Here is a 23,907-nt window from a genome sequence, read left to right on the forward strand (position 1 = left end):
TGCTTGGATAGGCAGAGCAGGGATCAGCTGTGGGCTGTGCAGAGGTGTGAGGAGCTGAGGGGGGCTGGCAGTGCTCTGCAGGGCTCCTGAAGTGATTCTCTCTTCAGTGTCCCCCTGCAATCCTGCTGCAGCACGTGCTGCTTCAGAGGCACTGCTGGGTCAAACTTCTGATCTAAATATGGTAAAGACCTTGGCCATGCTTGAGAGTTCTGCTTTAACAAGAAAAGGAACACTTGAACATGAGGATTTCCATGGGAGCATTATTGGGGTGCCACTGTGAAGCTCCCCTGGGCTGGGGGAGCCCAGGCAAAGAGGCTGTGAAGAGCCCAATGAAAGGCAAAGTGCAAGTCCCTAGCCACAGCCAAGAGGTATTTGAAGAACAAGAGGCACTGCATGGAGTGCTCAGGGAGGAGGAGGAGTGGGGAGAGCAGATCCTGAGGGGAGATGAGGCTCTGGAAGGAGAGATTAGGGCTTCAGTGGGCTCTGCAGTGCTGACAGCAGCAAGCCCTGCCTCTCACTGAGGCCACAGGTTTTGGGTTTTATATTTTTTAGATTCTGTGCTGCTTTAGTGTGTGGGTCTGGGCTTCATATTATGGGATGGTGAGCTCTGCACAGAGCAGGGAGACAAAACAATTCCTGCTCCAGCTGGGCACCAAGGACAAATGATCCAAATCTCAGCCCCAAGAGCACAAACAACGTGGGCTGAAGAGAGAAAAACAAGCAGGATGGGACTGCCTGGGCTGGAGCTGGAATTGGACAATTAACTCCAATATGCAAATGGGCCAAAACTTATAAAAGTGTGAGACCCCATGACCTGTGGTCCATTTTGGGTTGTGCTGCCCAAGGTGGATCCATTGAGGAGATCCTTTTAATAAATCCCTGCTTTATTCTTGAGCTCAGTCTAGTCTCAGTTCTAGGTCAGCCTTCCCAAGGCATCACTGCAGTCCCTGCTCTGGGTGTCCTGGGGAGCTGAGCCTCCCTGCACCCACTGGGATGGGAGAGTGACCCTGACTGGGACAGATGAGTGATGTGATGGCTGACTCTCACAATTAAAAGGAAATATCATATATATGTGTTATGAGAAGTTTTTACAGATTTATAGTGAAGTTTCACCCCCCTTGTGTTGTTATCAGGGGTGACCTGGGTTTGGGACATTTGGGAGGGTCAGCTCCTTACTGTGGCAGCTCCTGAGCTCCAGTCAAGATGTCAGGAAGTGATCTCCACCACTGGACAGATGGACAGAACTTTGGCGGAACTAAAGGGTAAAAAGGCAAAACCTCCATTGTGTGGATGAGCACATGGTGGGAAAAATCATCTGCTCCTGGTGCTGTAATATTTTCTCTATTCACTCTTCTGTTGTATTTTTGATAAGGTTTTAATAAACCTTTTCAATTTTTGGAAGTGAGCATCATTTCTCACAACAGGGGCTGAGCATCCCTGCCCTGCTCCAAGGAGCTGCAGAGAGCAGCACCATCACCCTCCCCACCCTCAAGGTTACAGAGCACTGGGGAGGAGGAGAGGGTGACTTGACAGAAATACTAATCCAGCTGAGCTGCAGGATTAGGGAAACAAATTAATAGGAGAACCTGCAAAAAGCATGAAAATAACAGGCATATCTGGCTGGTTTATTCCTCTCCTGGGCAGGGAGCAGTCTCCCTCTATTGTGAGCCAGGGGGGAATTCTGCAGCCAGTGATGAAGTAAAGGCTGGAGCTGATCCATGAACAGCTGCAGAGGGTCTTGTACCCCTGCTCCTCTCCTTGACCCCCTTCACCAGCACCTGCAGCAGCTCTGGCACTCATGGGCTCAAAAATAAGCTCTTTCAACCCACTGGTGTGACAGAAAATGAGTGTGGGAGAGGAGATGAGCTCAGTGAGGCTTTGGGAAGCCAGGAAGGTGTGCCCAGCTGAGCACAGTGCCAGGGAGCCCTGGGTGAGAACGGGCTCAGTTCTTGGTCAGAGCTGTCCCATCCATTCAGGTACAACACCACGCTGCACAACAGCACCTGGGGACATTGTTCTGCCAGAATCCCTCAGGAAGGAGCTGTGGTGGTGTCTCACGTGCAGGAAACATGCCAGGATAGTGTGGAGTTAAACTCCAGTGAGGTTAAGAGAGAAGCTCAGCTCCTGATCCTGCTGCTGACTCTCTGTGACCACGGGAAAGTCTGATGGGACACACAGGTCCCTCCTCACTTTGCCTCTGGGGCTGGAGGTCAAAGAGTCCCTCCAGAGAGCCCCATCCAAAGAGCTGCTCCCATCTGGAGGGCCAGGGCTGGCCCTGCACCATGGCTGTGCCCCCTTCATGTGCTGGGAGGGCTCTGTGCCACAGGGGACTGTGCCCTGGCACCCAGGAACCTCCCTGGCTTGGAGGGGAGCACTCCCTCTGAATTCCCCATGGTTCCTGCCTCCCCATGGATCCACCCAGCTGCCCTGCCTTGCACAACCAGCACAGCATGAAGTGAGAGACTCCAGGAGGAGATTCTGACAGGAGAGGGATTGAATATGCCAGTGTTCAGAGAATCCAAGGCAGAGCGAGACAAGCCTGCTCCTGAAGCCAACAGACAGCACATCTTGGCTTTTATTCCTCTTTTCCAAAGCCCTGCTTGTCCGAGGGAAGAACCAGTGGGTTGGCAGAAGTCTGGACAATCTGAAACCTCCCCAAAAACCCACCCCTGAGCCTTGTCCTGAGGGTCCTGCACAGCAGAGCCTCCCAGGGCAGTTCCAGCTGTAACCTCCTCTCCTCTTTGTGTTTGTGCTGTTCCTCTCCCTCTCCACCGTGTCCCTTTCCTTGGCCGCTCCCAGCACAGCTCCCCAGGCCCCTGCAGGCTGAGCTGTGCTGAGGGACAGGCAGAGCCCACAGGGTGCTCAGCAGAGGCCTCTCAATTGCTGCTGGCTCCTACCAATCAACCTCCAAACTTGCTGAGATTCTCTCTCTAATCTGCTTCAGCAGACACCTTGTCCCAGGAGGACTGAACTAAATTGAGTTGCAGGGCTGCAAATCACGCAGCAGCCTCATTTTAATCATGGCTATTCAAGTGCTAAGGAATGCACAAAGTAAATACATATTTGTTTTTAGGCCATCACTTGTCCCATTTGCGAGAGGAAAATGAATGCACTCAATCCCTGAGGTTTTGATCCTCGGAGGATAACTTGGGAGATGAACCTGCCACAGGAAATACACCCTTGGTTCAACCCTCTCCTCTCTGCCAGAGCTCCTCTCCTGGATCTGTTAACCCTCTCACTCACATCCCCACGTTTTAACAAGGCTCTCACACTTCCCACTGTCCCTGGCACCCCCTCTGCAGTCCCTGCTGCCTTCCTGGGCACTGATTTCCCTGAGCACTGCCCGGGATCCAAGTGCCAGGGTCAAGCTGTGCCCTTGTGTGAGCTCAGGCTGGAGGCAGAGCCCGGAGTGCCCAGTGCTGCAGGTGCAGTGCTGGCTGTGCCAGGCTGCCCAGGTGGTTGGCTTTGCAGATCAGTCCTTGACTTCTGTGCTACTTCAAACACATTTGAATAAATCCTCTGCATCCTGAGATTTGATCAGCCTGCACTCCCAGTGCTGCAGTGTCCTTCTCTTTGGCGTGCCCTGCTCTCCGTGGGGATCAGCCTGGCTCAGCTGTGGCACAGAGCTAAAACTCTGGATGCTGTGGATGCAGGTCAGGCCTCCACACTCTTCTCCTGGGCATTCCCCCTCCTTCAGCTCTAGCTGTGGTTTGGGATCTTCCCTATGCTCCAGGCATGAGTCAATCTCTGGTCTGCTTTGCTCTCCCTCTCTGCCCTGCTCTCCTCCCATTGGAATTTCTGTGTCTCAAACCTGTTCCAAGGTCATCCCACCTCCTCCCTGAACTTAAAATCCACTTGAGCAGGGCCTGCTGGTCACAGCTTCCCCATTTGAATCACAGCTCCCCTCTCACCTAAACTGCACCTGGCAGGGTCAGAATAGGAACAATTCCTCTTCTTAATCTCCAGATCAAATGCACCCACAAGACCCTGGCCATAAAACCTCCCCAGCCCCACTAACTGAGGGCAGCTGCATTTTTTGGATGCCCAGCCCAGCTCACAGATTCAGTGACTGTGGCAGTCTGATCAGATGTGACATTTCTGGCTGTGCCCTTCATTCTGCAGTCCAACAATGGTGCCATTAATTCCACAACTACCTGGGGAACTTGCTCCGAGCTCCTGAGCCTTGATCTGGGCTTTGGGGGCTGTTCTGCAGCCTCACTCAGAGCACTGGAGTGCATAATCTGGATACTTTCAAAAGAGAGCACTCGCTAAACAAAAGCTGCACATTCTGGAACATTCACTTGGGGTTTGAAACAAGATGTGGGAAAGGAAGAAGGGACTTAAAATTTTAAGTACTGGTGACATTGATAACATTGGTGTACAATGACAGGCAGGGACGACAACAACCATCTCCCTGCCCTGCTGTTAACTGATCCTGCTGCTGTTTCCTCCTGAGGGGTGTTGGAGTGCATGGATGGGGATGAGGGGGCAAGGAACAGAGCCCTGGCCTCTCACACTGACAGTGCTGGGCTCCCTCCACACAGCACAGAGACCACCCTGGGCTCCCTCCAGATATCACACAGACCACCCCAGCCTCCCTCCACACAGCAAGGAAACCACCCTGGGCTCCCTCTGGATATCACAGAGACCACCCTGGACTCTCCCCAGACAGCACAGAGACCACCCCATCCTCCCTCCAGACAGCACAGAGACCACCCCATCCTCCCTCTGGACAACACAGAGACCACCCTGGGCTCCCTCCACACAGCACAGAGACCACCTTGGGCAGCACAGAGACCACCCCAGGCTCCCTCTGGATATCACAGAAACCACCCCAAGCTCTCTCTGAACAGCACAGAGACCACCCTGGGCTCCCTCTGGATATCACAGAGACCACCCTGGGCTCTCCCCAGACAGCACAGAGACCACCCCATCCTCCCTCCAGACAGCACAGAGACCACCCCGGGCTCCCCCCAGGCAGCACAGAGACCACCCTGGGCAGCACAGAGACCACCCTGGGCTCCCCCCGGACAGCAGAGAGACCACCCCAGCCTCCCTCCACACAGCAAGGAAACCACCCTGAGCTCCGTCTGGATACCACAGAGACCACCCTGGGCTCCCTCCAGATATCACAGAGACCACCCTGGGCTCCCTCCAGATATCACAGAGACCACCCTGGGTTCCCCCCAGACAGCACAGGACCATCCTGGGCTCCCCCCAGAAAGCACAGAGACCAGCCCATCCTCCCTCCAGACAGCACAGAGATCACCCCATCCTCCCTCTGGATAGCACAGAGACCACCCTGGGCTCCCCCCAGAGAGAACAGAGACCACCCCGGGCTCCCCCCAGAGAGCACAGAGAGCAGCCCACCCCAGCAGGGCTGTCCTTACCTTCTCCTGGTACTGGCGGCGCGAGGAGTCCAGGGACTGGATGAGGGCGGTGGCGTGGCCGATGAACATGGCGTAGCAGGTGGCCCCCACGATCATGCTGAGCATGGTGAGCCACACGTCCGACATCCCCACCGGCGCCTGCTGCCCGTAGCCGATGCACAGCATGTGGCTCATGGCCTTGAACAGGGCATACGAGTACTGCTTCCCCCAGGAGTCGTTCTGCGGGGACAGGGCACAGCTTCAGCACGGGGACAGGGCCATGGGGCAGGAAAGCACCCCTGGCACTGCACCCCAAAATCCCTGTCGGAGGCACCTTGGTGTGTTACACAGGAAATTTAATTCTTTGGTAGCTTGGAGGGCTGGGGGGTCTTTGAAAGCAAGGAGGGATATGGAGTCTCAATCCCCAAATCCCTCAGAGCACCCATAACTCCCATGTGCCTCACTGAGATCCTACACCTCAATGCCCCCATAGCCCCATAACTACTCCCATATTACTGAGACCCTACACCTCAAACCTCTCAGAGCCCCCATAACTCCCATATCCCTCACAGAGCCCCTACACCTCGGAGCCCCCATAGCCTCAGAACTGCTATATCTCTCACTGAACCCCTACACCTCAAACCTCTCAGAGCCCCCATAACTCCCATATCCCTCACTGAGACCCTACATCTCAATGTCCCCATAGCCCCATAACTCCCAGATCTCTGAGACCCTACTCATCAAACCCCTCAATGCCCCCATAACTCCCATATCCTTCACAGAGCCCCCCACACCTCAGTGCCCCCATAGCCCCCTAACTCCCATACCCCTCACTGAGACCCTACACCTCAATGCCCTCAGAGCCCCCCATAACTCCTGTATCCCTCACTAATACCCTACACCTCAATGCTGTCAACTGCACCCAAAAATCCCTGTTGGAGGCACCTCAACACAAGAAATTTACTCTTTGTTACACAAGAAATTTAATTTCAGAGCCCTCACGGCCCCACAACCCTAGCTGAGTCCATTTGGAAAAACAAGCCCAGATCCCAGATCTGAGATCAGCACTTTGGCCCTGGTTTTTAGAGACTCCATGTGCTTTTTCCAGCAGGGAAGGCAGCCAGGGTGCCCTGCTGGTAACCTGGGATAAACCCAGATGATGCACTGGGAGATCTTCACAATGACCCACAAGTGGGAGAGGGAACTGAAGTGAATCATTTTCTCCCCTGGGAAATGGACTTGAACTGAGAACTGAAACAGAGAGCAGGATCTGAGAGTGAGGAAAATCACTGCCCAGCAATTTAGGAAATGGCCAGGGTCTCTGGTCATTACCTGGAGAGATGAGAAGGGCAGAAAATGAAGTTGGTAATGTCTGGACAGCAAGTTCTTCTCAGTGCAAAACTGGGCTTTTTCAGCGAGCTGAGGAACTACAAATGGTTTCATTTGAGAGCAGCAACATTCTGCCAGGAAAGAGTGCTGAGACACCTTGTGCTCTCCACTGCAGCTCACACAGGCAGCACCTCAGCATGGCACAGAGAGAAAAACCAGCACAAGTTCCCTGGTGAGACAGCACTCAGGCTTAGCCTGAGCTCATGGAACAGCTCGAGGTGCACTTGCCATCCTGTGGGTATTATCTGCCAGCAAGTTCTTGCTGTGAAACCTTGACAAGTAACTGCTCTGGCATCACACATGGCTCCTACAAGGATGTGAAAATGCCTCTGCTGGGTGACAGCACTGGGCATTGCTCAGCTGATTCCTGCTCCTGGAAGGGGCCAAGGTTATGGATGGAGCTCTGCAGACACAGGTGCTGTGGCAGCTTGGAAGGTCACTGCACAGAGGTCACAGCACAGGCCTGCTGCTGGCGTGTCAATAAGCAAGGAGTTCTCCTGTGACCTCCATCCAGAGCACCAGTGGGCAGCAGTGCTGGGAGCTCTGGAGCTCACTGGGCACCTCCTGGAGGTGTCTCCTCACAGCCAGGGGGTGGCTGATGACCTCCCTGCAGGCAGCCCTCAGTGCCACTGATGCCCATGGAAAGTTCTCACTGACCTGACAGGAGCAAACAGTGACAGAGCTGGCTGGGAGCTGGAACCTCTGCCCAGGGCTGGTGCTGGGTTAGGAGATAAGCGCATGGACAAAGGCAGCTGATAGCATTACCTGGCCAGATTCAGTTTCATTATGCAAGCCAGGCCTGATTCCCACTGCAGCAAGAAGGGCAAAGCCACACAGGTGACAGCAGAGCTGACAAGGGAGCAGCGGCACAGCCACAGCCCAGCAGGGACTGCTCCTGCTGCCGGTGCCAGCCTGTCTGGGCTCGCCTCCCAACAGAGCAGGACCCTGGAAAAACCACCCTGGAGCCAAGAGAGAGGGGCCAGAGACAAAGTGGTGACTGCTGCTGGCTGTGCCCTAGGCTCGTGCGGGAGGAGCCCAGAGGAGCTGCACACAGGACAGGACAGGGCACGGGGAGTTTGTCCCCTGGCCAGGGCACAGGAAGGGTCTGGCCACGGGAGCTGCCAGAGGTGTGAGGCCAAAGGAGTGACCTCTCCTGCTCCTCTGCCTCGAGGCTGTGCTGGGGTCTGAGCCTGGCCAAAGAAGTGCTGGGTGACCCCAGGCTTTGTGGCATTTTTGGTTTCCACGCCCAGGTTTTGTGGCATTTTTGGTTCCTATCCCCAGGCTTTGTGGCATTTTTGGTTCCTATCCCCAGGCTTTGTGGCATTTTTGGTTTCCACCCCCAGGTTTTGTGGCATTTTTGGTTTCCACTGCCAGTTTTGTGGCTTTTGTTTCCACCCCAGGCTTTGTGGGATTTTTGGTTTCCACTGCCCAGGTTTTGTGGCATTTTTGGTTTCCACCCCCAGGCTTTGTGGGATTTTTGGTTTCCACTGCCCAGGTTTTGTGGCATTTTTGGTTTCCACTGCCCAGGTTTTGTGGCATTTTTGCAGCTGCTCTGTCCCATCCCTTGCTGAATGAATTCCTTGCCCGTTCCTCTCTGGCTCTTGCAGGAATGCTGCTGCCCTCTGAGTTCAGTGTGGCAGTAGTTTAACAGGGCAGCACAGCCCCACCACAGAGCTGAGAGCAGGGACAAAGGAAGCTGAGGGAATTCCAAAGGGAATCTGGGCAGACAGAGCAGTAATAGCTGAGCTGGAAAACTGGCAGCCAGGCTCTTTAGTGGCTGTGAACATCTGGGTACCAGGCAGGCTGGAGGTTTAAAAGCCATTCTTCCAGCAACTTGCTGCTCAGGAGTGCTGTTTACAAGGAAGCTTGCCAGTGTTTTGTAGGAATTAGTCATCCAAACCTCTGACATGCAGCATGCAGAGCCCTTGCAGCCTGCACAGCATTCCCTGGGAATTGCACAGCTCCGAGCCCCAGCAGCAGCAGTGAGGACAGGCTGAGGGTGCCAGACTGAGGGATGACAGGCTGGGAGGTGGGAGCTGCAGGAAAACACAGAGCTTTCCAAACAAAACCCCGAGCACATCAAGGACTGCTCAGAGAGAGGCACTCCTGTGAAGGGGAAGCCTTTCAGAGCAATTACCTTTAGGGTACCAAGTGTGAAGAGCACTGGATGCTCTGTGATGATTCTTCACTCACAGGTCCTGGTACCTCTTTAGCTTTCAGGCTTTTTGTTTTCCCCAGGATGAGCAGACAGGTCAAGCCCTCAGTACTTTAGGCCAGACTAGAAGAGGTTCCAGCTGCAGTGTGGCCATGGGTTTGTCAGCACCAGGTGCCTCACACTGCCACAGCTCATTGCTGTAAGAGCCATACCCCATCTAACAGCCACCTACACCAGCACCACTCCACAGATACTGGAGTGGCTAAAATGGCCCATCAGGGCAGGGAAATGAGGCCTTGAACTGCAGGGGGAAAATGACTCCTCATTAAGCAAATCCCAAAGCATGCAAAAGCACAGCCACAGCTCTGTGCCTGCTCACAGTCAAGAGGGGGTTATCTCAGAGGCACCAAGAGACTCTGCAAAAGGCTGTGAAATGACTTTGAAGCTGCTTCTGACTGGTTTGTTTTTAACATCCACACTGGCAGTGCTGGAAGGGCTTCTCTGGCATTAGAGTCTGGCCTGCTCAGATCCACCTTGGAATACTTGGAGGCACTTCCCTGGAACACTTCAAAGGCACTGCTGGGTTCTGTAGTACCTTACAGAAGCACCTGGAGGCAAACGGTGGTGTCTGACAGAGTAGTTTGGTTCTGATGTACATGTGAGTGTGTCTGCTTGAGTCCTCCCTGGAGAGGAGGAGTGAGATGAGTAAAGACATGGAGAAGGACTGCAAGTTCTTGGGATAGGGGTGTAATCCTATCATGGAGGTGATGAATCTTCTTTCCCTGCAGCATGGAAATGAGGGCTGGTTTTATGGAGTGCCAAGTGGGAAACGCCAGAGCAGAGGAAGGAAGTGCAGCACCAGCTTTGTCACAGACAAAGCCTCTAAAGAACAATGTTATGCCTGACTTACACCATTAACACTTGGAGAACTCAGGGGATGTCTCAGACCATCCCTGCCCACCCTGGAACTGCTGGGCTGGGAAAACACCCCTCCAGATCCAGTTTAAAGGGTGGGAACACATGGAGATGACAGGTTAAACTTCACTTTGGACAGAACCTGCCTGTTCTGGGCTTGCTTCCAAGGGAAGCTCACATGGCCTTCACCTGACTGCAGGGATCTTCTCTGAGTGCCCAATGTCCCAGGCAGCCTTTCCTGGGGGCCCTCCCAAGCACTCTGTGCTCCTGGCGATCCAGACCTGGGCACCCACTCCTTGCCTGGACATGGCACCAGTACCCAGGGCTGTGCACAGAGTGCTTCTGCCTCCTTTCCATCCCTGCTGCTGTGCCCATCTCATGCTGCTCCCAGCTGGCCTCCCTGGGCAGCCCTGGAGGTGCCTGCCACCCTGCATTCCCTGGAAAGGTCAATATTCCCAGTTATGGGCTGCTCTGCCCTGCTCTGCCCTGCTCTGGACTGCTTTTGGCCCCAGCTGGGGAGGGCACTCCCTGTGCCTGTCACCCTGAGCTCCAGGATCCCACCCCATGGGAGCAGCCCTGCTCCTGACACTTTCCAGAGCATGGAATTTCCCTCAGGTTCCTGTTCCTCCTGAGGGAGGGCAGGAGGGATGTGCTGGCCCAGAGGCTCGGGGGGAGCTGGGAATCACAGCAAATCCATGCAGGATTGCTCTCTCCCACACTCTGCAGCCATTCCTCTTCCCCTTTTCCATCAGCAGCCCTCAGCAGGGAGGGGCAGAGCTCCCCAGGAATGTGCTCTGGTGGAGGGGAGGATGATCAGGGTTTGCTGCCCTGGCCTCAGGGGTCTCTGCCCTCCCTGCAGGGTGTGTGGGGTCAGCACAGCACCCAGGGCAGGAGGCCACGCGCTCCCAGCAGCTTTCAGGGCTCAGCAGAGTTGGGATCTCTGGGAGAGGAGCTGCCAGGCCAGCTCTGGGGGCAGCAGCACACACTCTGCAGCTGACTCACCAGTGTTTCCAGTTTTTAATAAAACGCACTGCAGGAAGGCTAATGCTGGAGCCCCTGGGATTGGGACTCAGCAATTAATACTGCAAACATCCTGCCCTGCAGTTCCAGGAGCCAGCCAGACACCCACTGCTTCCATGGCTGCTGAAATGGAACACGAGGCATGTGGAAAACACCCAGAGGAACCAGACTCGGGGATTTATCGAGGCCCTGAGATGATTTTGGCAACACCAGACCCTTCACAAATCCCCTGGATGAGGATCAAACCTTTAGGAAGCAGATGGGAGGTGATGAATCTTCTTTCCCTGCAGCATGGAAATGAGGGCTGGTTTTACAGAGTGCCAAGTGGTGGGAAACCCCAGAGCAGAGGAAGACCAGCACCAACACACTCACAGACAGAGCCTCCAAAGCATCTGGACCTCACTTCCAGCTCCCCTTGGCTGCAGCAGCTTCAGAAGATTCCCCTTTTCCCAAACTTCTGGCTCCTGTGTGCAATCAGGGCAGCCATGCAGCAGGATATTTATTTATCTCCTCAGAGCTCCCACCAGGCTGGTACAGAATGTCCCAAAATCCCTGGCACAGAGGCCACCCTGGCCCTCCCTGCCCAGCTGTGTCCATCACACAGAGCCATGCTGGAACCTTCCAGCCACATCCTGCCACCAAAGCCTGGGAAGAGCCCAGAGCTCCAGTTTCTTGTTTCCTGACTCCTTGGCCTCTCTCAATGCTCCCCTCCAGATCAGATGTGAATTGTTTCACTGACATTGCCATCCACACCCACTGCTGGTCCCAGTGACATGCCTGGAAATCTCCTCAGGAGATTAAAGGACATTACTGGGAGAAAAACCCGATTTTTTTTTCCCCAAAGAACTACTGCACTCTTTGTTAAATATTCTAATCCCAGGCTATTTTGAGGCTGGCATATTCCTGAACAGCTTCTGGAGTGGAAGCCCCCTGAACTCTAGGTGGGGCATCTCTCCAGCTCTTCATCCCACTTTCCTGAAGCTCCATTTTCAGAGATAATGATTTTTTTCCACTTCTTTTAAGTTGAACAAAACAAAAAAAAAAGGTGATTTAGCTGCAGGGAAGAAGCAGAAAAAAAATCTCCCAAGGGAAGTTTAATTCCCAGCTTCAGAGGCTCTCAAGGCTGGGAAGACAAGGCTGCAGCATGAGGAAAGCTCTGCTCTGGATAGGAGCTCCCTCCCCTGCTCTCCTGGAGCCTGCTGAGCCTTCCTGCCTCTGGAATACATCCTCCTCTCTCTCCCCAGCCTTGCTGCTGGGATTTGCTTCTTTTCTTCCTCTGTCCCATGTCCTGCCACTTTTGCAGACCCTTCCCTTTGACTACAGCTGGCAGCTTCAAGCCCAGCCTGCACCTCTGCCCCTAGGGATGGATGGGGAGAGCCAGGAGCTGCTGCTGCCGTCGTTGGGATGAGGGAATTGTGCTCCAAATCTGCAGCCAAACGTTGGGATGAGGGAATTGTGCTCCAAATCTGCTGCTCTGAAGCCATCCTGCCACAGCCGAGGCACCCTCAGGAGGGGGATGAGGCCACCTGCACCTCTGAGCTGAGTGTCCTCCTGGCCCTGAGCAGCACAATGGGGCCCCAATCTCTGACTGCTCCTGCCACATAAATCAAGAAAAGGCAGCATGGGGAAGCCCAGGCAGCTGCTGCACAGTTGTTGCTCTGCTGGAGAGGAGCAGAGGGTTCCAGGCTCCAGAAATGGCAGTCTGGCAGCAGCAGGAGGAGAACCATTATTGCAGAGAGGAGAAATGACTAAATAAACAGCAAACAGATGACTTTTCCACGGATGCTCACTCCTCCAGGCACGGGCAGCCTGTGCCCACAGCCCTGCACGTGGGAGGCACGGCAGGCTGGCGCATCTTTGATACATTTTACATTTGTTCTGTTCTGCCCCAGTGCTTGATTATTTCCTTTATTCAAGAAGAAATTGGCTGGGGGAATCTGGAGGTTAAGAACTGCAATAACAGGCAATTTTTTCAGCTTTGTCAGTTTTTGCTGCTTAATCAACTGGACATTGTCCCTTTGAATAAAAGCTCCTGAATTCTCAGCAAGATGGTTGAAAGGTACCATGAATTCGCCCTGCCTTTGCCATATGGTGTCAAACTCCCTCCCAGCAGCAGCAGGGCACAGCTTGGGATGGCACCGGCAGCCTGGCTCCTCATCCCGTGACCCTGGCTCACTCCAGGGTGGGTGGGTGGTCGCACCGACCCTTCCAGGGGTATGGGGCAAAGGGACCAGCAATGGGAATTATGGATCAGCCCCAGCCCTGTCTCTGGGACCCCACATACTCAGATTCCAGCGGGAAGCAGTTTCCAGCCTGCTCCTTGCTGCTCCGTGCCAGGAGAGGGAGCCTGGCTCCTGCCTTCTGCGGCTCTGCCGGGGCCGGTCCTGCTCCGAGCCCCGGGACTGTTCCTGCAGGACCTGCCCCCAAACCCCGGCACTGTGTCCCTGCAGGACCTGCCTCCCCTGTCCCGGCACTGTGTCCCTGCAGGACCTGCCCCCAAACCCCGGCACTGTGCCTGCAGGACCTGCCTCCCTCTCCCAGCACTGTATCCCTGCAGGACCTGCCTCCATGCCCCAGCACTGTATCCTTGCAGGACCTGCCTCCCTCTCCCAGCACTGTGTCCCTGCAGGACCTGCCTCCATGCCCCAGCACTGTATCCCTGCAGGACCTGCCTCCATGCCCCAGCACTGTATCCCTGCAGGACCTGCCTCCATGCCCACAGCCCCAGGGGATGAAAGGAGGAACGGGAAGCTGGGGGATGGCAGTTGCTGCTGCAGGGGTGTCAGCCAGGGGCTGCGTTTAGGGCTGAGAGGTGGGATGGGGAGCATGGATGGCATGTGGGATGCTCCAGAGGGGAGATCCCACCCACCATCTCTGAGCTGGTTATTTGTATTTAATTCTTTATATATATATGTATATATATATGTATATGTGTGTATATATATGTATATGTGTATATATATGTGTGTATCTGTATATGTATAGATATATATACACATATACATATATACATATTTTTATATATACACATATATAAAATATATAAATAACATATATAAAATATATATTTCTCTTGTATATTATATATTATAGGTTATATACTATATACGAGATATTATATATTATATATATTATATATTAATTATATATTATAAACTATGTACTACATACTATATATTATATATAATATTATTTCATATGTACTATATACTATATATTATATATTATATTATTTATTTACATTTTCTATTATATATTATATTATTTATTATAATCTTATAATATTATATTATGTAGTATATATATTATGGCTTTATTATATATTATGGTTTTATTATATATTTTATATTATAGATAATATTTTATATATTTAATATATACTATATATTATATATATAATATATATATATTGTATTTTATATATGTTTCATTATTTATATACATTTCTATTTAATTATTTATTACGAGCTGATCAAGGGAATGAAACATACAACACCTGGCATCGGCCTCACTCTTTGGGAAGAGGAAGAGAGTGGAAACAGGGGGAAAAGATAAAACAGGGAAGAAAGGAGGAAACACAAGCAGGTCCAAGTGCTCCCTGGCCAGCACTCACCACCATGCGGTTGAGGGACACCCAGCAGTCGTCGGGGAAGTCCTGCAGCATGGGCACCAGGAACTGCAGGCAGCCGTCCCAGTGGCACAGCAGCAGCATCATCCCGATCAGATTGACGATCCTCACCACGGCGCTGGCCAGGTCGTAGGTCATGTGGAAGATCTGCGGGCACACAGGGACAGGTGAGGCAGCAGCTCCCCCGAACAGCCCCCAGGGTCATTACACACAGGGTCAGGCTCCAGAACCCTGCTAAAGCTGCACCAGCTCAGCTCAGGCACAGTGTGCAGGCAGAACCAGCTGAAAAACAGCTGAAAAACCAAAATACAGAACCAGGGAGGCAGAACCAGCTGAAAAACCAAAATACAGAACCAGGCAGGCAGAACCAGCTGAAAAACCAAAATACAGAACTAGGGAGGCAGAACCAGCTGAAAAACAGCTGAAAAACCAAAATACAAACTCATCATCAGTCACCCCTCCTACAGGACTGTGTTTCTTGTTGATGGAGTGACAAAACTATCCTTTGTCCCCTTAAAAAGGAAAGAAGCTCAGAAGTTTTTGTCCTCGATTAGGTGAAAAAGGTATCTCATAGGCTTGGAGGACTTCACTTCAAATTAAGGATAGCCAATGGGACAGGAGCCAAAAAGTCCCACCTGAGCAATTTACTAGAAAAAGAAGAGAACAAAGAAACGAATGGCTTTTGTGAGGTGTTTTACCAGGGGCAAGAACCTCTTGCAGCTAGGTCGGCTTTTCTCTGTAAAGAGTTTATTATTTTGCCTTTTATTAAACATTTCTGTTTCCAACACTGCAACAGAAGCCATCCTGCTCATTTTATGCCTCCAAAGGTAGCTGAGCTATCTTGGGTGAGAAATAAACCTCTAAGAGCTTATGAGACCTGGCTTGTGGAGGCTCCTATTACTCCCTCCTGCCCTGCAACTTTGCCTTCTAATTTACCATTAAAAGCTCCATAACTCCTTCTATAAAACAAGCTGGTTGCAAATATTTCTGGACCATCAGCCACTCCTCAAGAATCAACTCTATAATTCCATTTTTTAGCTGCAATGCCCTTCTTTGCTTTCTGTTCTTGCTGGATATGTGTTCCACGGTGACCCATGGTGGCAGCTGCCTTTGTGCTGGGCGTCAGCTGCAGTCTCTGCATGAATCAAATGCAACAAGGAACAGCCTCCAACTCAGCAGAGGCTGCTGGAAGAGGATCTGATTCATCTCTTTTCTTGTACTCCTGGTGTTTTGCTGCTACACCTCTGCCCAGGTGGGCAAGGAAAAGAGAACCATGGCAGACAGGGTTGGTTTTCCTCACCTGTCAGTTCTTCACGTGGAAAACAAAGCTGCGAACACAACTTTCTTACAGGTCAGAAGTGACACAGGCCCTGATCCAGGGGGGGTCAGGTGGCATCACCTTCCAAGGGACAGGAGTGTCAGGGTGGTTTGTGACACAGGGGACAGGCTGTGTGATGTGTGCCCAAATCCATACACCTCCTGGCTGCTCCAACAGGGACAATCCTGCTCCTCCCCTCACCATGGCACTGTGTGCCTGCCACTTTTGCCACAGATCAGCCTCTCATCCCACAGGAAGGCAGCTCAACAGCTAAAACAGCAGGAAACCTTTGTTGTCAGCAAAGGAATCACATTTTTCCAGCTGGAATTGCTGCTGTTGGAGCTGGCTGTCCAGCTGGAATGTCTGTCTCCATGCCCACCTCAGCATCTCATGCCCACAGCGATGCCCATGCGCCCAACCCTTGCCAGGAGGGAGCACAAGGATGCTGAAATCCAGAAGGATGAACGGTTTGGATAACTGCTGCTAACTCCATTATTTCCCTGCACCCAGGCTGGAGGCCACACTGCCAATGTGAGAAAGGCCATTTGAGTGATCTTTCAGGGCTGAAAAGAAGAATATCTCCAAAATCCAGCATGAAAGGCTGTTCTAGGAAATCCAGCTCTCACTGCTGACTCAATAGGTCAGTATGAAAGCTGAGCACATAATTCATACAGAATAATTCCTCCTGGTTTCCTCTGTTTTCCTCCCCCTGCAGAAATGATCATTCTCATTTAGATAACCCAGAGCGAATCCATCCTGTTGGAATGAGAGCCCGGGGCTGTGCTTTTAATGAAGCCGGAGCAGCAGTTTGCAGAAGGATCTTTTGTGCCACCAGGGTTTTTCTGTGCTAATGACTTTTCCTCTCACACCTCCGGGTGTTTTTCGAAGAGCTCCAGCCCTGCTGTAACCCAGGGAGCTCCAGCCAGGGGCAGGGAGAAGCCCTGTCAGACTGAGGAAGGACGTGCCTTCCTTCCTTCCTTTGACAGATGAAAAGCAGACTGAAGAGCTCGAGGGCATGGATGGCTCAGGGACCAGGTGATGGATATGGAGCTTCTGAGAGGAGGGTTGGGATCCATCCTAGTCAGCCTTCATTTGGTGCATGCAGAGAGAGGAGAGGGTGGATTCAGCTCCTACTCTGCACCTTGGGATCTGGACTGGAACACCAGAGCCACTGGATGGGAACAGATCCCTGAGGGTGACACATCTGGGCTGTGGCACCTGAGAAGGAGCTCAGGGATTCCCAGGGGTAATTATGATTATGAACTGCAAATGTCTGAGCTGCAGGTGAGACAACTCCAGTTCCAAATGTCTCAGGAGATCCCAGCTCCTGCCCACTCCTTGGAATACATTTGCATTCCCATGCAAGAGAAAAGCAGGAGCACTCCTGGTGCAGGAACAACTGCGAAGGGAACAAACTCCTGCCGCTGAGAAGCTCCCACTGCAAAGAGGTGCTGGTGTCACAGGGAATTCTGACCCAGCTGTTGCAGTGCTCTCCAGCACTTCCTTGGCTCACCAGGCAGAGGAGGGCCAGGAACATTCCAGAAGAGCTGGTCCATGCACGAGCACAGGAACGTGAGTGGTAACAGCAACTTCTGTGGTTTCCATCAGGAACACTCAGGACTTTGTGTCCTGCTGTAACACAACCCAGGCTGGGTCCCAGAGCACCCCAGCCCCTTCCACCCCAGCACTGCCTGTGCTTCCTGACTTTCTGCTGCTTGCACGGGGAAAAAGGGAGCCAGGAGAAGAGCCAAGCCTGGATTCCCATTTAAAGGATTTCCCTCGATAGGGAATATTTTTGACAGACCAAAACAATCTCTGGCTTCAGCATCCCTGCTACAAAACCAGCTCTGTCTTTCCAGCCAAAGTTCACCTTGCAATTCTTGTGGAAAGGACAGCTTGGGAAAGCGGGAGGACCAAAACTTCTCTCCAAAAGTCATTTCTGGTTATGTAAGAGCTCAATCTCAGAAACTCCACTTGTACAGCACGAGCTACTGGGATCCTATCAGGAGCAATCTGAAATCCTGTCAGCCCCAAGTCACTGTGCAGCCCTCCTCCATCCTGGCCTGCAGCACCTGAGCTGGAAGGAATCAAGGACACCTTGGAGAAATGGGGCCTGGCTCTGGCAGTGGCTCCAATCAAGGCTGTGAGGTTAATTAGGCCTGCTGGTCTGTGCTGGCACAAGACTCAGGTGCTGTCCAAACCACAGCCACGACCGTCCCTCTGCTCCAGGCTGGTCACCAGCATCCCTCTGCTGGCTGGGGCCCTGGGGCTGGCACACACTGGGGCAGCGCTGGGCAGGGCAGCAGCTGCTCCAGGCACACCCTGCCAGGGCCAGCCCTTGGCACAGCCCCTGTCCCTGGCTCTGCTGGCACAGCTGGGATGGGATCTGACTGCACATCTGGGCTGGGATCGGACTGCACATCCCTGCTGGGATCTGACTGCACGTTCAGACTGGGATCTGCACATTTGGGCTGGGATCTGACTGCACATCTGGGCTGGGATCTGACTGCACATTTGGGCTGAGATCTGACTGCACATCTGGGCTGGGATCTGCACATCTGGGCTGGGATCTGACTGCACATTTGGGCTGAGATCTGACTGCACATCTGGGCTGGGATCTGCACATCTGGGCTGGGATCTGACTGCACATCTGGGCTGGGATCTGACTGCACATTTGGGCTGAGATCTGACTGCACATCTGGACTGGGATCTGCACATCTGGGCTGGGATCTGCACATCTGGGCTGGGATCTGACTGCACATTTGGGCTGGGATCTGCACATCTGGACTGGGATCTGACTGCACATCTGGGCTGGGATCTGACTGCACATCTGGGCTGGGATCGGCACATTTGGGCTGAGATCTGACTGCACATCTGGGCTGGGATCTGACTGCACATCTGGGCTGGGATCTGACTGCACATCTGGGCTGGGATCGGCACATCTGGGCTGGGATCTGACTGCACATCTGGGCTGGGATCTGACTGCACATTTGGGCTGAGATCTGACTGCACATCTGGACTGGGATCTGCACATCTGGGCTGGGATCTGCACATCTGGGCTGGGATCTGACTGCACATTTGGGCTGGGATCTGCACATCTGGACTGGGATCTGACTGCACGTCCAGGCTGGGGTCTGACTGCACATCTAGCCTGGGATCTCACAGCACATCCCTGCTGGGGTCTGACTGCGCATCCCTGCTGGCTTCTCACACTCTGGAGCTGCTGTGCCTGGAGCCAAGGGGCTTTCCCAGGCCTTTGGGGGCCCTGATGCAGAGGCACCCCGATGATCCTGGCTGAGGCAGGGTGAGCCAGCAGAGCTGAGTGCTGGCTCTGGCAGGACTCACTGCCATCCCTGGGGCTCCTGAGCAGATTCTGCTCCACAGGAAAGCACTGAAACTGCTTGTTGCCCTTCACTACTGCACTGCCAGCGTAGCAGGAATTCTGTAGCTCCACATCCTGCCTGGTCCCGAGCCAGTGCTGGTGTCTGTGCCCACACCATGGTTAATATACAACTGTGATAAATCCCCTGGGGATAATCAAGGAGCTGTGACACTGCTCCAGCTTAAAAGAAGCAAAGAACTTACTCTTCATTTTTGGCTTAAAAAACCCACAGACCTGAGAAGGAAATACAAATCTCAGAAGAGAATCAAAACAGTCTCATATGATGTTGTGAGTGCTCCAGGGTCAGAGTTAAGTTTGTTCTGCTGTGAGGAAAAACGTGTTTACTCACATTTAAGAAGAGTATTTGTGGGCTGTGGGGAAGAAAGTTGACATGTCTTTCAGTCTGCCTTTCTCTCCTTGGCTTTTGAAGATAACAGAGGTAAAGATCCATTTTCTTCACAGAGGCATTAGCTGCCTTTTCCAACCTCAGTGTTAATCTCCCAATAGACTGGGGATAGGTGGGTGCTGCAAAGAGCTTTTCTGAGCCTAAAATCCAGTTTAGCCAGATTACTGAGGGTGGCTGTGCTGAGGCCCTGCAGCAGCAGCTGCTGTGGCTCTGGCTCACCCAAAACCAGTCATCCCATTTAGTCCCAAGAGCAGCCTGGACAACGAGCTCATTCTGGCCAACGTGCAAACTGAAGGCAGCTCACTGAAAAAAACGTGATTTGGGGATCAGTGCCAGTTCTTGTGGCTAATGTCACCTTCTGCACAGCCGGGGTGAGCCCTGACTGACACAACTCACACAAGAGGGGAAGGCTTTGGGAGCCCTGAGGAGCACACCCAGCCTGGGAAGCTGCAGCGAGGGAGAGACAAAGAACACAGAACTGGCAGGGTGGGCTTGCCCAGGAGGACAAAGAGCCTGGGCACACACAGGGCAGCGAGGCACAGGAGCCCTGAGCTTGGCCAGGGCACACAGAGCCTGGGCACACAGAGCCTGAGCACACAGAGCCAGGGCACACAGAGCCAGGGCACACAGAGCCTGAGCACACAGAGCCAGGGCACACAGAGCCAGGGCACACACAGCCAGGGCACACAGAGCCAGGGCACACACAGCCAGGGCACACAGAGCCTGGGCACACAGAGCCAGGGCACACAGAGCCTGGGCACACAGAGCCTGAGCACACAGAGCCAGGGCACACAGAGCAGCCCTGAGCACACCTGGGGCACACAGAGCAGCCCTGGGCACACAGAGCCAGGGCACACAGAGCAGCCCTGAGCACACACAGCCAGGGCACACAGAGCCAGGGCACACAGAGCCTGGGCACACAGAGCCAGGGCACACACAGCCAGGGCACACAGAGCCTGGGCACACAGAGCCAGGGCACACAGAGCAGCCCTGAGCACACCTGAGGCACACAGAGCCTGGGCACACAGAGCCTGAGCACACAGAGCCTGGGCACACAGAGCCTGGGCACACACAGGGCAGCGAGGCACAGGAGCCCTGAGCTTGGCCAGGGCACACAGAGCCTGGGCACACAGAGCCTGGGCACACAGAGCCAGGGCACACACAGCCAGGGCACACAGAGCCTGGGCACACAGAGCAGCCCTGAGCACACCTGGGGCACACAGAGCAGCCCTGGGCACACCTGGGGCACACAGATCCAACCCTGAGCCACCCTGGGCACACAGAGCAATCAGGGCTGGCAGGGAAAGGGCAGCTCCCCCAGGAATTGCACCTGTGCAATGAGCCCACCCTGCTGGCACACACGGTGTTCCAGCAAGGCAAAGCAACACCTCAGCTGCTCCTTCCCCTCTCGTGATGCTGCTGTGGGAAATACCTCATCCCCTGCTCCTTGCTCCTTCCTCACCCTCCCCAACTTCCTATTTATTCTTCCAGTGATGTCATTCTTAAGCTGCATCAAAATATAATCCAATTTGACTCCAGGAGGTTTCCTGTCCTGAGCAACTCCTCAGGTTTTGGTCTTTAGGAAGAATGGACACATTTTTACACATTTCTTTCTTTGGAAGAGCAGACAAAATGCTGTTCTAGCCACTGAATTACACAAAGATAGAAACTCCAAATTTCCAAGGCGACTGTTGCTGCCAACAGGCAGAGCTGGGGAAGAAGAAGAATCCCCTAAAGGAACACAGTTGGGTTTCCTGACACCTCAGGAAGCAGGATCCCTTTAGAAGGAGCAGCATTGGGTCAGACATGTCATAGGCACACGTTATAATATTGGCTTTTTGCAAATATTAAAATGGATTTCAGATGTGGGGTGTTAAAGTGACTTTGTTATAAAGATACGGGTTTTATTTCTGTTCATGAAGCTCAGTGCAGCAGCTGCTGTCAGTGTCACAGCGCCTGCAGGGATGGGATAACACCCAGTGAACACAGGGTGAGCACACCTGGACAGATGTGCCACACGGGGTGAGCACACCTGGACAGATGTCTCCTATTGTCTGTCAGGACCCAGGGCATCCCTCTGGCTGTCCAGGACGGCCAAGAGCCCTGCCAGGGGGCTCAGAGACCCTGGCACAGAGCCCAAAACACCTGTGGGTTTGATTATGACCTGTGGAGCAAATTACCAACCTTGTATGAAGATCAGCAAGCCACAACAGTTTAGGTAGAATAACAGTGAAGTTATCACGGGGCGGAAAAAGTAGATTTTGGGGTTTTTGGTATGGGGGTTTGGGAGGCAAGATGGAGGAATCTGGGTGTGTCCAGCCTTTCTCCTTCTTCCTCTTGGCCTCCATCTTCTGCTGTGATGTTGGCACTTTGGGATTGGTTTAGACTAGAAGCTCACTGTCTAACACAGGTGACAGGTATTGGGAAGTTATGGTAAATATTGTACACGTAGTTTTTAGTATAAAGACATAACACTGCCCCGGGGGCAGGCAGAGTGCCTGGAACTGTCCTGCTGGATGGACCTCAGCAGGGCAGGAGAAAGAATTTTATAGATAAGATACAATAAACAACCTTGAGAGCGAGAAATGAAGAGCCCTGACTCTTTCTTCAAGCGCCAGGCTGGGAAAAGAGACTTTGGAACTCTTCTCGGGGTCACTCTGACAAGCGAGAGATCCCGACAATTGTCCTTGATCAAACTTTTTACATTTTCACAGGAGAATGAACGTGTTTCTCACAGACAGCTCTGGGCTGTGCCCATCACAGAGTGCCTGGACAAGGAGGGAGCTGGATGCAAATGTTTGGGCCAGGTTTGGCAGCAGCAGGCAGCAGATGGGCTGAGCAGGGCTGGGCTGTGGAGCACAGCTACATCTTCAGGCTGTGCGCACACTCCAGCACGGGCTGGGGCTGTGCTCGCCCGCTTTCTGCTGCGCCAGCAGCCAGCCAGAGCCAGAAGATCGAGTTCTCGATGAAGGCAAGAGTTTGGGGTTGATTCTGGTTTTGTGCTTGCTTTGCAGCGAGTGACACGAGCAATGTCAGCAGAGCTGCTGATGCTGCCGTGGCTCACCGGGGCAGGGGGAGCGCCCCCGGGCCCAGGTGTGAGCACAGATAGCCGAGCGCATTTTACACTCCAAATCCAAAATCCTTTGTGCTGCCCTGGCAGTTTTTCCTCTGCAGGTCCCGGGGGCTGTGCTGACGCTCAGCTGCTGTGTTCCCAAACTCCCTGAGCTCTGCTATCCCGGAGGGGTCAGCAGGGCACGGAACAGGGAAAAACCTCCGAGGGCAAAGTGTTCAGCCAAACCTGGGTCTGGCAGCTCTGATCTGCTGCCCATGGGCTGTGGGATGGCCCAAGGAGGTGCCTCAGTGTGTGTGTGGAAGCAGGGCAGCACAGCCAGTGCTCCTGCCCCAGCCCACCAAGCCTCCACCTCCTCCTCAGAGGATTCAGCTCTTCCCAGGCAGCTGCTCCTGGCCACTGGAAGTTCTTCCCCCGGCAGAAGTTCAAGGAACAGAGATAGAGAACACCAGAAAGCAAAAGGAAACAGGGAAAAATGGCATTTTCTTGCCTTGTCCCTCTGAGACTTGTGTCTACTGGAAAATATTTACAGCAGAGAAAGGTGAAATAGCAGGACTAATTAGCAGGGAGAAGGCTGGCGTAGCTGGCAGATGTTTATGGATATATATAAACCCCAAAGATCCTGCCACCACCGTGTGTTTTGCCTCTTGCACTCTCAGAGTTGAGGTTGTCATGACAGCAGCCCCCCTTCCTCTCCCCATGCCACCATTCCCAGCCTAGACTTTAATCTTCATCATTTTAAGAACTTTTGTCACCACGGCAACGTGCCACAGACTTTTAAAAATATTTTCTAGCACAACTCAAACGACTGTCTTTCCTGCACGGCTCCCTTTCAACCTCCAGGAAAAAACATTTGGGGTTGGGTGGAGTGTGAGACTGCCCTGGGTGTGAGACAGCAGCAGCAGCTCCAGGGAGGAAGGATGGTGACACTGTCACCTCCAGGAACAGCAACACAAGGACTGGGGCCAGGGCTTTTTCCAGCAGCTCTGTGACTTTGGAGGAAGCTCTGCTTTGCTTTTCCATGGGGTTTATGTTCCCACACGCCCCCAGCTCAGGTTTTCCACAGGATCTCTCGGTGCCTTTGGAAAAGGGAAGGAAAACAAGCCCCCAGAGCTGTAAATAGGCTGGGTGTCTGGTTCTCAAGGGGAATTAGATCTCTTACCTGCTGAGGCTGGCTCTAATCTCTCAGGGCTCTTATCTGCATCTTGGGGAATTGTAGTCCTTCTGAGAGGCTTGCAATGAATCACTGCTGAAA

The 23,907-nt window shown here is 53.1% G+C and overlaps 1 protein-coding gene across 1 annotated transcript in view; it reads right to left on the minus strand.

Moving 5' to 3' along the window:
• The window catches only part of HCN4 (hyperpolarization activated cyclic nucleotide gated potassium channel 4), a 105,964-nt gene that overhangs the window by 25,612 nt on the left and 56,445 nt on the right, over positions 1-23,907 (minus strand). The window contains exons 3-4 of the mRNA XM_030955113.1: positions 14,462-14,623; positions 5,391-5,609 (exon numbers count right to left, since the gene is read on the minus strand). Of these exons, the coding sequence (XP_030810973.1) occupies positions 5,391-5,609; positions 14,462-14,623 (381 nt within the window). The remainder of the gene's footprint in view (positions 1-5,390; positions 5,610-14,461; positions 14,624-23,907) is intronic.

Source organism: Camarhynchus parvulus, chromosome 10 (genome assembly GCF_901933205.1).
Source record: "Camarhynchus parvulus chromosome 10, STF_HiC, whole genome shotgun sequence".
Classification (NCBI taxonomy): Eukaryota; Metazoa; Chordata; class Aves; order Passeriformes; family Thraupidae; genus Camarhynchus; species Camarhynchus parvulus.